Raw genomic sequence first — 12037 nt, 5'->3', positions numbered from 1 at the left:
GTGGCGTCATCATGCTGGAATTCCCCCCTAAATCTTGGAAGTTGGTTTTGGATAAAGGAGGCATACGTTGCGAGTCTTGATGCAAAAGGTCATAGATGTTGGTGTGGCCTCCAATATATAGAAGGCTATAAAAGCCTTAGAAGTTGTAGAAACTCTTGAGTTACTTGATAGAGGATTAAAGCAGGGGCACTGTAATGCTGTGTAAATATTCATGCCACTGCAGTTGAATAAAGTATACTTTATCTTCATGTGCTGTGTGTGGAGACTGAAGAATTTCTGTGTTGATGAGGAAAGAAAATTAGATTCTCTGTAGCAGTGTCATGACCAAAGAGATGAAGATCTAAAGAAAGCTCTTTTCTTTCCTTAATACCACAGTTGTGAACTTCAGTGTATGTAGGTTATCCAGCTCGGTTATGGCTGTTTGTGTGTCTGAATTGTCTTATCTAACTCCTGATACTACTTAGGCCTGTGGAACAGCTTGTTGAGACCAGCTTCACTGTAATGTGGTGAACGCATCCCCACAGCTCTGCAGTACACTTCTGTGTGCATTTCACTCAGTGCAGTTTTTTTTCTCAATAAGAAACTAGTAAGATACTGATCTGTATTCATACTTCAAATCTGTTACTGCAAGAAAAAAGTTGAGTGCTTTTGCAGTATTTTTATGCTTATTTGTAATATAGCATTGCAGGTTTTGCAGAGGCCTAATTATCCAGGCTGTTTAGCTTTTGCTATTTGCCTAATCCTTAAAAAACACAATTTCAAGGAAGTCACAGGGAGGGAAAAACTTGAAAGTTTGGTTGTGATCTGCTTGTAGTCCTGTAACTGCCTGGTACCATTAAATGCAACTGTTCCAGCTCAGGAGAAATTTAAGAATTCTTCAGATAATGCAGAGAGAGACCAGATCAGGAGGCGATCTTCAAGACTCTCATCCAGTATTAGCCATGAGATTTTAAATACAGATCTTGTCACGACTTCCACGGAAATTCAAACTTGGAAAGATGCAGTATCTAACCAAAGTGAATCTGAGAAGGGTAAGTGCCTTTGCAGCGTACTCTGGATTTTTGTGATGAGGTGGTCATATAGTTGTTGCAAGGTTTATATTTTCAGTTGCTTAACCTACAGGCTCCATATCTGCCATTAAAATGTGATTGCATCAGCAGTGCAGGGAAGACTCACAGAAAGACTCCATCGCTCTGCTGTCCTGATTGCTCTTGGCTTTTGATTTCCTTTCTACCAGTAACCTTACCACTTCCCATGGGTGGTGGGAGCTTTTCCAGCAAAAGAGAGCTCAATAGGCTGTAAAAATATCCAAGGAATAGTTTGGCTTGGGGTTTTTTGGTTGGTTGTTTTTCTTTCGTTGGGATTGCAGGTTCTGATAGTGAAGATGAGATAATTTCAAAGTTTTAACACTTTTAGATTGTAGAAGTAATAGCCAAGTACTGAACTCAGAGTTCTTACAGTTTAATCTTTTTGTTGAACACTAAAAGCATCAAATGGGTTTCCTCCCAAATTTTGCCCTAAACCAGGGCAACAGGTTTAGGTTGTCCCTTTTCTGCCCTGTGCTTCACTGCATTTTCCTTTTGAGGGAGCTCTTGTTGTGGTTTGAGGAGATCTGTCCTGTTCTGGGCTATGAACACTTAGCTTGTGTATTTCTAAGCAGCTGTAAATTTATAGGGGTGCTACAAGTTAGTTATGTTGCAAAAATTGTGTGACCAAGAGCAAGCAGTCAAGAGCATGGATGGGTATTTTCTCCATTTTATTATGTGATGAAGATTGCCCCTCCCCATCCCCCAGTGTCTGCAATATGCTTTTGTATGCATTTTACTCAGTGGAATTTTTTTTTTCTTTCTAGTCCAGTTAGAAGTTCCTGTTGAATCTGACCAAAATTTCATTGAGCAAGGATCACCTGGAAACACATCACATAGCACAGCACTCAGTACAGACGCCAGTTTGCAGGAAGAAAAAGCTGAAGACGCTGAGCCTTCCTCTGTTCCTGTCAGAACTCAAGAACCTTCCGCGACTACAGTTTCAGGTTTTTCATATTTAATGTTAATGCTTTTTTTAAGGCAACTGACACTAGGTGTTTTGTTCTTGTGCAGGTTTAAAACTGCATTCTTGCAGTGTTAACCTTGTTAAAAAAATGCATATTTTTTTTTCCTTGTTGACTCAGTTTTAATCTTATGCTTTTAAGTTGGAGAGCAATCTTAAAAGTGGAAATCGAAAATCTTAAATGACTGGGTGTAATATTTTCAGCATGAGTGATGAAGTTAACAAATGCTTGTTTTCAGTGTTTGGAATTCTGAGTTAAATTGAACTTAACACTGTAAAAGATGAGGTTCTTTTTTCCTTAATGTGCTGCAAGTATGTGGCAATATTACAGTTACTGTGGTTTGGGAGTCTTGATTGTGCATTTTTATATCCTTCTGTTTAGACTTGGAGGCTTTAGTGAAAATTTATAAAATAGTTCAAACATTTCAGTGTCTGTCTTAATATATATACTCTATTTTCTCTTAGCCTGGGGAGTGTTCTTATCTTGCCTTTTCAAATTAAAATTTCCGGTGCAGATAGTAGACTGTCAAAACGTGGTGCTATCCTGTGATTATTTCTCATAACTTTAATCCTTGGATCTACACCTAACTGGGGAAACTTGAAGTACATATTTCCTAGTTTATGCTCTATCAAACAAGTTAAATTTTAAGTGTAACAAAGCATTTGGAGAGATTTACAGTTGCTCAGCATTGCTGGAATAATCTGTGTGTTGTTTGTTGGTTATTTTAAATTTCCCTCGTTTGCTCATATCTTCTTTCACTCACCCTGGTGTAACTGTTCAAGTGACATGTCCTCTCCCTTTTTACTAGTGGGTACCCTCAGTGGAGGAAGGAACTGACTAGAAATTCGAGCTCCTTTGAAGTTGGTCTCTTTCAGCTATTGCTGAGCATTTGTAATTTGGGTTTAAACTCAGTAGAATTCCAACTGAATGTGTAATATTTGTGTGTGTGTGTGGTGTCATTCACACTAATGGAATGTGTAGGATGGGGCCTGAGCTTGCTTTGTTAGATACAAGCAGCAAAGCTGTGGGAAGAGGCCTTGGCTAACACCTGCCCAAAGGTTCAGATAGGGTTTGTGCACTCTTCTTCCTAGCGTTTCTGTCAGGACTTGAGCAAGCTAGATTAAAGTTAATTTGAGAATATTCACTCACATTGAATTCTGATCTGAAGTGCAACACTGGTGGTACCTAAAAATCCACACTTCTGAGTGAATTTTATTTTATTTAATTGAAAGTTGTTTCAGTTAGCATCAGAAATCAGACATGCACCTCAGTGGACATCCAGATGTGGCAAGCAGATGTTTTTGTTGTAGAGTACTCTTAAGGGTTGGGGATAAAAGCTATGCAGGGTCTTAGAGTAAATACTGTCACCTGAAACCCAAGTACAAAAATCTACGTTTCCATACTTAAACAACATTAAAAATGTTAATAATGAACAGTTCTAGATGAAGATTTTAAAATCCATAGATTCTATCACAGATAAATCCTTTGTAGTTAAAAGTGGATCTGTGTTCTCCTCTCCGTGCTCTGTCTTGGTTGTGGGATTGTACCAATACACCCCAGTGCTGATGGGCTGCCTGGTGAGGGAACAGCAGAGCTTGGTCTTTCACCTTGTAGTGGTGCGTGTGTGTAGCAGCATGACAGTGACAGGTGCCTCTAGGTGGGATCTGAAATTGCCTCTGAAAATCGCCAGAGGCTTCTGCTCTTGTGGAGGGGTCAATATGTTGCAGAACTCAGGCGTGCTGTCCTAAAAATAGCTGATGTTGGAGACTGGGAGCTGAATTAACACATTTATGGATGATTATCAAGGGAATCACATGATGTTGTAAAGAGATTGGGGGCTTGGGAAGGGGCAAAGTACATTGTTGGAGAGTAGGTAGTGTGTGTGGGAGAAGAGGGTGTCTGTTGCATATGAGATTCCCAGAAAGTACAGCATAGAAGTTAGTCATTGGTAACTTTCCATTTTTAGAACAAAGGCAGTATTGTAACCCAGTGTTACCGTTATTATTTGTCTGTAGACTTCGATTCTAGTCACTTAGTGGGAATTGTCTTCCTGTAGGAAAATACTGTAAAACCTATCTTTTCCTCAGTGTGATATGTTAGTGTTACTTTGGCATTGTCGAGTAATGTGTGCTGGTAGTACAGATTTTACCTTACATGATGTATAGGAAGAACATGATTTTTATAGCATTTGAATATCAGGAATTTTTGAGGATGCGAGCATCCCTTTTAAAGGGTGTTTCTCTAGTCACTTGTTGGTAGATGGTTCAAGATTCGTAGTGGTTGCATGGTCAGTTTGCTGACATTTATAACAGGAAGCACAGTCTGGAGTCTTCTATGGCTGTGGTGTTTTAATATGTAACATGTTCTGAAAGGGTGATACAGCATTGCTTGTCTAAACTGAAGTTCCCCTTTAAAAAGTTTCAACCAAATGCTGAATAATTACATGTACTGAAAGATTAAAACCCTGTTCTGTGGACTTTTGGCACCCCTAATGACAAGGGACCAGAAGTGGTGATCAGAATTTAGCTAAATCAAGCTGTCTTTCTGAAAAATATGTGACAGTCTGTTGGCAAATTTTGGCAGCCAGTTAAAGCTCTGCATATATCCAAAAACAGAAGCATTCCACAGCTGTTCATGTGAGTTTACTCCTAAAAATTCCTTTTACTTTAAAGGTGAGCTGCCTTTGCTTTGCACAGATCTGCTATCATGTTTGTAGTTGTATTTGCTAGGGCTCTTGAAATGACTTATTTATTTGCATAGACTTGCATCAGGGATTCTGTTTGCCTTATATTTAGACCTGCTTTTCTAATTTTGTTCACTTAGGTTTGGGTTTCAGTTAAGGAGAAGCATAAGACCTTCTCATCAGTTTGAAAGAGCTGTTGTTTCTCCTGCAGCTCACCTCAGTAGGCTTGAATCCTTTCAAGGTAGCGTGAAAGTTATATTTTTGAACCTAACAATATATGGTAGGTAAATAAGTCCTTCTCTGGGATGAGGCAGCACCATCTGGTCGCGATGTTTCAGTTACGGGTCAAAGTGCAGGTAAAGCCCTTACATCCCCCCCACCTGGCCCCCTCCACAGGTATGTTGAGGTGTACGTGGTGCGCTGCAAGGTTTACATGCTTTACTGCCCAGTACAGGCTGCTTTTATTGGTACCAGTTCATTTCCAGCCCAGGAGGAAACTGGTGAGTGGAGGGCCGTAGGAAATAAGTGTCTTGAGTAGTTCTTGCAATGCCAAATAATGCTACATCTCAAAACCCCACAAGTTTATAAATGTGTAATGATCAGTTATTATTGGTGCTCTTATGTATTTCTTACACCAGGCATCTCCTTCTGTGGGTTCTGGATGCACTGGCAGTTCTTGGATGCTGTCTTTACCTAAATTAGCTTGAGAAGAGCAATTAAGCAAGATGGTTTTTCACAGCTGAGATACTTGAAGAGAGAGAATTTTTGAAAATAAAGGAAGAAATGTAGTTTGAGAGCTGGAATGATGAAACACTTGGTGAGCTCAGGAAAAAACTCCCAAGATTGCAGGAGAAATAAGTTGAATGAAATAAGTAATTAGTGAGGACACTGGCCCAGTGGTGTGAAGTGGTCCACACGCACAGTGTAAAAACTGTCAGCGCAAGCATGTTTGTTACCATGACCTATCATGAAGATAATGCACCAGAGAATACAAGTTTTAGAGAGTTTCAATGTGTTTAATTTAACAGCAAGTGAAGAAATAATTTGATCTTCACTTAATATTTCTTTGGAGACCAGGAAATGGAGAGTGAAGGTCTCCTCATTTTAGCAAGCAATTGTGTGTGGAGGTCTAATGGCTCAAAACTGCAGTAAGGCCAGCTTTAAACGTGGGAAAATGGGAAGAGTCCTATGCACTGTTGGCTTCTTGGATTGTTTACCGAGGTGTTGCAGGAGATGCCACAGGATAGCAGGCCTTCAGTCAAGATACCATGCTGCTGCCAAATATTCCTGTCCCAGCAGGAGTCAAGTCAAAGAGAGAACTGGTGATGGGGTATAAACACCTCTGGTGGACTTGGAAGCTTTACATTGGAAGCTAAGCATTTGGCAGTGAACTTTCTGCTGAGCGTGGTCATAGCTTGACGCTTGGATAATTCAGCCCAGTGAGAAGGGTTGCTGACTGGAACGCTGGAGGAGTGTTTTTCTGTGTAGTGGATCTTAAAGACACACTGATGTTTGACCATGAGTGTCTGTGCTGAATGTTGGAATGGCTGACTGAAAAGCGGATGAGGAGTTTGAATTTTGGTTATAATCATGGGAGAAACAGCAGGTGTCAATTTACCATTTGCTTTCCTCTGTACTCACAGAAAATACCCACCAAGCTCCTCTGTAAAGGCGAGTGCTTGAAAATCTGAAGACAATACACCAAACCTGTTTCTCTAGAAACCAATTTCAGTGCCATATGTTGTGAGCAAAAATTCTTTTGTGTAAGGATGATAGATGGCCCTTTAGGTGTTTGTGTGGGATGCCATTTTCAGAGCTCACCTAGCATGGGCTCTCCAGAGGCTCCATTGGAGGGCAGAGTTGGTTGTCAGTTTCCTGCTGTGCTTTGATGACAAGGAGTCCTATCGTGCTGCAACTAGTGACGGGAATGATTGAAGCTTTGTTTCAAAATTTCTGGGATCATTTGTATTTTTATTACTCAGAATACATTCTTTTTGCACATTGCAGTAAGTTTGTGTGTTTCCTTTCCCTTTGCACCATGTCTTTGTTATCCCTATTTCAACCTTTAGCTAATGCAATCCTTTCCTTTTCTAACTTGTAGCTGATCAGTTAGAAGCCATTCCCTGTATCTTCTCCAAAATCTGTCTGGCTCAGTATAGGGGAAGTGCTCTGAGCTTGGATGCAGGATCTCACCCTGACAATTGTGTGATGGTGTAACACTTTCCCTTGTCATCTTTGTAATGTTTTTTTTGTTAAGTCTTTGGACTCCATTTCTCCCTTCTGCTGCAGTTGTTTCCTGGCTTCATGTTGGTTATTAAATAGTAGCAAGTTCTCAGCATCTGTAGTCCCGAATGCTGGGGTTTTTAGCTTACAGTCAGGAGAACCTTTCTGTGTTTGCTTTCACTAAACCCGCAGGCCATTGCACTAAGTCTTCCTGAAACACTTTTTCATTCTCCCTGAATGCAGCTTTTGACCGTCTGCAGTATATTTTGATTTTGGTATTGGCAAACTTCATCGTTCCATAAGTGTGAGTCTGGCTTTGCTGCAGTCTTACTGATGTTCCTGTCAGTATGTTTTTAACATGGCTGTGCCACAGTGTCTTCCTTCTGGTCATTACCACTGTGAAATACCCAAAACTATTGTCTTTCTTTGTACAATTTCCTTCTCCAATTTCGCTGAATACTCTTTTTTTTTTTTTTTTACCAACTTGGTGTTGCATATGACTTAATCTTTCCCTATGCATCCAGGTACAATTACGTGTGTTTTCTTCATTTTAAAGGTTTGTTTGTGCATGGTACTTAAAGGCTGGGTGTGCCTCAGATAGAGCTGTCTAGGATGCTTCCCTGCCCTGTGACAACCTTTAAATCTGCTGCTCAGTAACAGCATTTTTGTTACTGCATGCTAAAAACCTGGGAACAAGCTGTACTGTGTTTTTACTCCAGGGTTGTGTTGACACTGCCTTTAACACTCCTGTTCAAAGCCTTACTGCACTTACAGAAAATCTTATTCTTGTCCATAATGTTTCTTGGTACTTTTGTCCCTTGTTTACAGCTATTTCTAATAGAGTATCTTAATTTTCATGCATGTACTGCATCCCTTCAGTTTTAGTCACTGTTGATAGGTTTGGGTCTTGCAATTAAACACTTCATTATGAATCCGGAAAGCCGAAAACTCTTGTAAATTTGGAAATAACACTTTAGTACCAAAAAAGCAATTTGAAAACTTACATTTGGAAGCTGTTTTTTTGAAATGTTACCTCCTTTCCATTGTCTTCTATCTGGAGAGGGTTTTTTTGATGCTGTGTGTATACTAGTGATGAATAATTGCCTAGATCTATGTAGATCTGTTTCCTCATTTTTACCTCTCGTGTGTTGCATTGAGTACAGATACTGGTGACAGTAAGTCAGTAGTCTGATTTAGTTCAAAATGTTTGAGAATTTGTATGTTTCTTAGCAAAAACATAAACTAAAATTTCTGAGATTCATGACAGATACAGCCCTGGGTTGCACAGCAGTGCTGTGTGGAATTGGTACCTTAAAATGTTCTTGCATTTGAATCTCCAGGCTTTCCTTACTTTTTTGAGAAACTAAGTAAATATAGCTGATAGGGAACATTTTGTAACAGATGCAAGCGAGTTTGTTTTTCATTGCTGCTTAAAAATGAAAACAAATTTCAATTTTACTTCAAAAATGTTCTGACATACTGCTTCTGTTGTCTTTGGAAGTAACCAGGCTTTGGTAGTGGGACTCTGCATCCAGAAAGCAGGTAGCAAAATAACTGTAAGCAGAGAAGCAGAACTGTTTTCTTGCTTTCACCAAAGGTATGAATAGTCGTGAACAAATAATCTTTAGTTTTCGGATTTAGAGATGTCATCTCTGTGTGATTCAGTCTTTCATCTTTAGGAGAACTATACAGTGGTATCAGCTGTTGGGCAAGGACTCAGGGAAACAAAATATTGTAATTTGCTCATTAAAAGAGTGGCATCATGACAGTTTTTATAAGCAGTGTAGGGTAGGGTTTTCCCTTTTAAGTTATTGATCTTAAAGGCAGATAAGGCATTAACATTTTATTTTTAGCATTTCATAGCTAATATGTATGAATGCATGCTTACTTTACTTTTTTTTGCTATTTAAGTTTAGGAAACCATTTGGTAAATATAGCATATGCATGGGGCAATTTATCTGTTTTGTTCTTACAGTAACAAAACCTTGTAGGAGAACAGATTTTCTTGCATCAAAAAAAGCTGCAACTGTTGACCAAGATCACAAGTTTAGATGCAAGTTCTTGGACTGTTCAAAATCCTTCCGCAAAGCCAAGTTGTTGCATTATCACATGAAATACTTTCATGGAGTGGAGAAGGCTGCAGAATCACACCAGAACCCTGTAAAAAGAAATATTCAAACCAGATCTTCTTTGGCTTCTGAAAAAGCTAATCAAGAAAGGTCAAAAAGAGGACGGTCCACAGCTGGTTCACTGTGTAAGTATGGTGCTGATCTCTCTGTTTTTTTAAACAGCAGCAGGCAGGACAGGTAGAAAATACCAGAAATTAATTTTCTTTTCGGCCGAAGGAATCTCTTTTAGGGCTCTATCTTAGCATGTTTCTATATGGAGAGGAAGCATAATATATGTGTACATCATGTTGTAGAAAGGTATGAAGATGTCCCTTCTAGAATTCAAGATCATGTTCTGGTAAAGATCCTACTGTGCAGCTTCTCTTACTTTTCTGGAGCAGCTCACTTGCATATTAAACCTCTGCTCCCTTTTAAAAACCACAGTTCCCTGAGGTTCTGACTTGATTTTTATTTTTCTCCTGGCTTACAAATAGTATTGGTTGAAGACTTCTGTCCTTTTCTGTATTAGGGAACAGTTTGGATACCTCCAGTTCTCTTCTATCTTGTCTTTAGGTTTGACTTTACTTATCTGTACTTTATTGCCTTCAAGTACATACCTGGCTGGAGATCCGGTACCAGTTTCTGCAGTATTTAGTCTTCTGTGGGATGAAAAATCTTAGTATTTAACAAGTGCAGTTGTTTCAGCTGTGCTTGAAAAAGATCTTCAGACTACAGGTGGTCAATGGAAAGAGTTAAAAAAACTTACTGGTTAGCCAGAAAAAAAGAAGTAAGTTTTAATTGCTTTGCAGTCTGCAAAAATCACATTCACTTCTGCTTCACCCTCATTCTCTGAAGCACAGTCTGCCTGCCATGACACAAGAGTAGCAGTCTAGGTCTAGTGTGAACTGCCGTGGTTGTTGATAACCTGTCCAGACTTGGCTCTTGTGGACTGATGTTTCTTGTATACTGCAAGTCTGTAAAACTAGTCATGTCCTCTGTCTTCTCACTGAGCCTTTTTTATAAAATCCATGTCCTTGCTGAATTCTCTGATGTCTTTTGTTTTTGCAGTTGATCTTTCATTAGTACTTTAAGAATTCCGAAGTCTTGCAAGTTGCTCACAGAGCTCCAGCTCACTACAGCACGATGTATCCTGCCTTACTTTGCTTCATGGCTGTTTTTCCTAGAGTCCAAAAAAAAGACTTTTCATTTGAAGTGCTACAGGTTGTTCCTAAGAAGATGAGTGTGACTTTACATATTGTTACTACATGTAAACTACAAATACTTCTGTATCTTTAAATAGTGCAAAGGCATAAGCTTGGATGAGGCAGAGAAAGAGTTCCCTTTAAATGCATTAGGATGTACTGATTTGTATGTATTGTACTTTGCATGCAGCTTAATTGAACCCAAGTGTTGCCTGGGGGGACATACCTGAGATAAGCATGGTGTGAAGACTGGCTCCTGACAGCTGCAAACTGATCAAAACAGGCTTTGTACATTTAATGGGCTTTTCAATAACCAGACTTCAATTTGACTGTTTCAAACTGTGTGTTTATTTTTATTTGAGAAGTTGTTTTGTTGTGATTGTCTTGAATGCACTGACTAGTGACTCAAGATATTGACCCTTCCATTTATCCTTCCCTCCAAGTACAGGTAATTCCTTGTGGAGCTGAGGTGTAACTGTATTTGCTTGTTTTAAGCCCCCACCCCTCTAGTTCCCTATTTGGGGATGGATACTTTTCACCTGGATCATTTCTGTGATGTCCTTCATAGCGGCTCTCTGCACAGAGCACCTGGGGTGTGCTCACAGCTGCAGAGCATAGCATCGAGGTGGTGGGGGGCACTGTGAAGTTCTCAAGTCACCTTCACTGTTGAAGCCTGCTCCTTTGGAGCTATAGTACATTTTTTCTTGATGAGGAAAAGCACTGTCATTATAGATTAGTTATATGTGTGACACTAAGTGCCACTGTTTTCAAACTCAGTGTGTTCTTCATTTCCCTAATTTTTGTTGGGTGGTGCTACACAGTCAAAAGCAGAGTTAATGAGGTTCATGAGCTCTTTCTATAGTATTTGAAATTTTGTTTTTCTATCTTAATGGCACATATAGAAAGCCAATCTTCTAGGCAAGACTTTGTCTACTGAACACGTATGCCACCTTTTCAAAAGGCTTTTCGGGAGGTACTGCTTAGAGTGAAAGCTTTTAAGTCCACAATTCAGTCTGCTGTGTAGTGGGTATACTTTTCATCCTTACAATCTTTTTGTGAACAAAAGTTCTCCTGTTTAAAAATAATATATTTAAATATCATTTTATCTTTTGTTACAGATGTCCTTTTCACTATATGAGGTAGATTTTAATGCTTAAGAAAAGGTGGCAGTTTCTAACAGATAAAACTTTCAACAATCATGATTTTTGTTTTTCCATAAACTTGAAGATGATCTTGCTTTAGAAGCTTTGTCTCACTTACCTCACAAGTTTTATTTTAAACTTCTCAGACTCCTTACTCTTTCTGCTACTCAAAGTTAATGGTGGAGCTTGTCTGGTGCTGGATTTAAAGTGAAAATACTTAGTTGTACAATAGGAAAATGTGCAATATTCTGAACAGTAGCAAAACCTTTTCTTTACAGTGCTTAAAATGAAAATTTTAACACATAGAAAAGAACATGGATGTTGAGTGGTCTTCAGTGACCATGTTGTGGGATTTGGGAAAGAACAACTTGAATATAGTTGCTTTGCTCTGGAGACCGTGAAATTACGATTCCTGGTATGTAAATAGTGCTACTTGACATTGGAATCAAAGCTTGAGTGTGCTGGAAAGGTTAATGTGGGGTGGATTCGAGCTGTCTCCCTCTTTTTCCAAAGAAGGATCTTGCCTTTGCAGTGGCAAACTTGACAGATAGGTCTCTCAATTGTGTAGTTGCTCTGAACAGAGAGGAAGGAACTGCCATTGCTTGCAGCTTGTATTTTACATATGCCTC

General features: G+C 39.3%; 1 protein-coding gene across 5 annotated transcripts in view; it reads left to right on the top strand.

Moving 5' to 3' along the window:
* The window catches only part of PHF20 (PHD finger protein 20), a 70964-nt gene that overhangs the window by 27428 nt on the left and 31499 nt on the right, over positions 1–12037 (top strand). For 3 of the 5 annotated variants that reach the window (XM_066198985.1, XM_066198983.1, XM_066198986.1), the window contains exons 12-14: positions 855–1031; positions 1853–2032; positions 8932–9210. In XM_066198985.1, coding sequence (XP_066055082.1) covers positions 855–1031; positions 1853–2032; positions 8932–9210 — 636 coding nt within the window. The remainder of the gene's footprint in view (positions 1–854; positions 1032–1852; positions 2033–8931; positions 9211–12037) is intronic. The other 2 variants (XM_066198988.1, XM_066198987.1) reach the window with 1 other exon arrangement.

This window comes from Chamaea fasciata, unplaced genomic scaffold, assembly GCF_029207755.1.
Source record: "Chamaea fasciata isolate MVZ Bird 193981 ecotype frontalis unplaced genomic scaffold, bChaFas1.0.hap1 SCAF_17, whole genome shotgun sequence".
NCBI lineage: Eukaryota > Metazoa > Chordata > Aves > Passeriformes > Sylviidae > Chamaea > Chamaea fasciata.
Note: the sequence above shows the minus strand (reverse complement) of the source record. Positions and strands in the feature narration are given on the sequence as shown.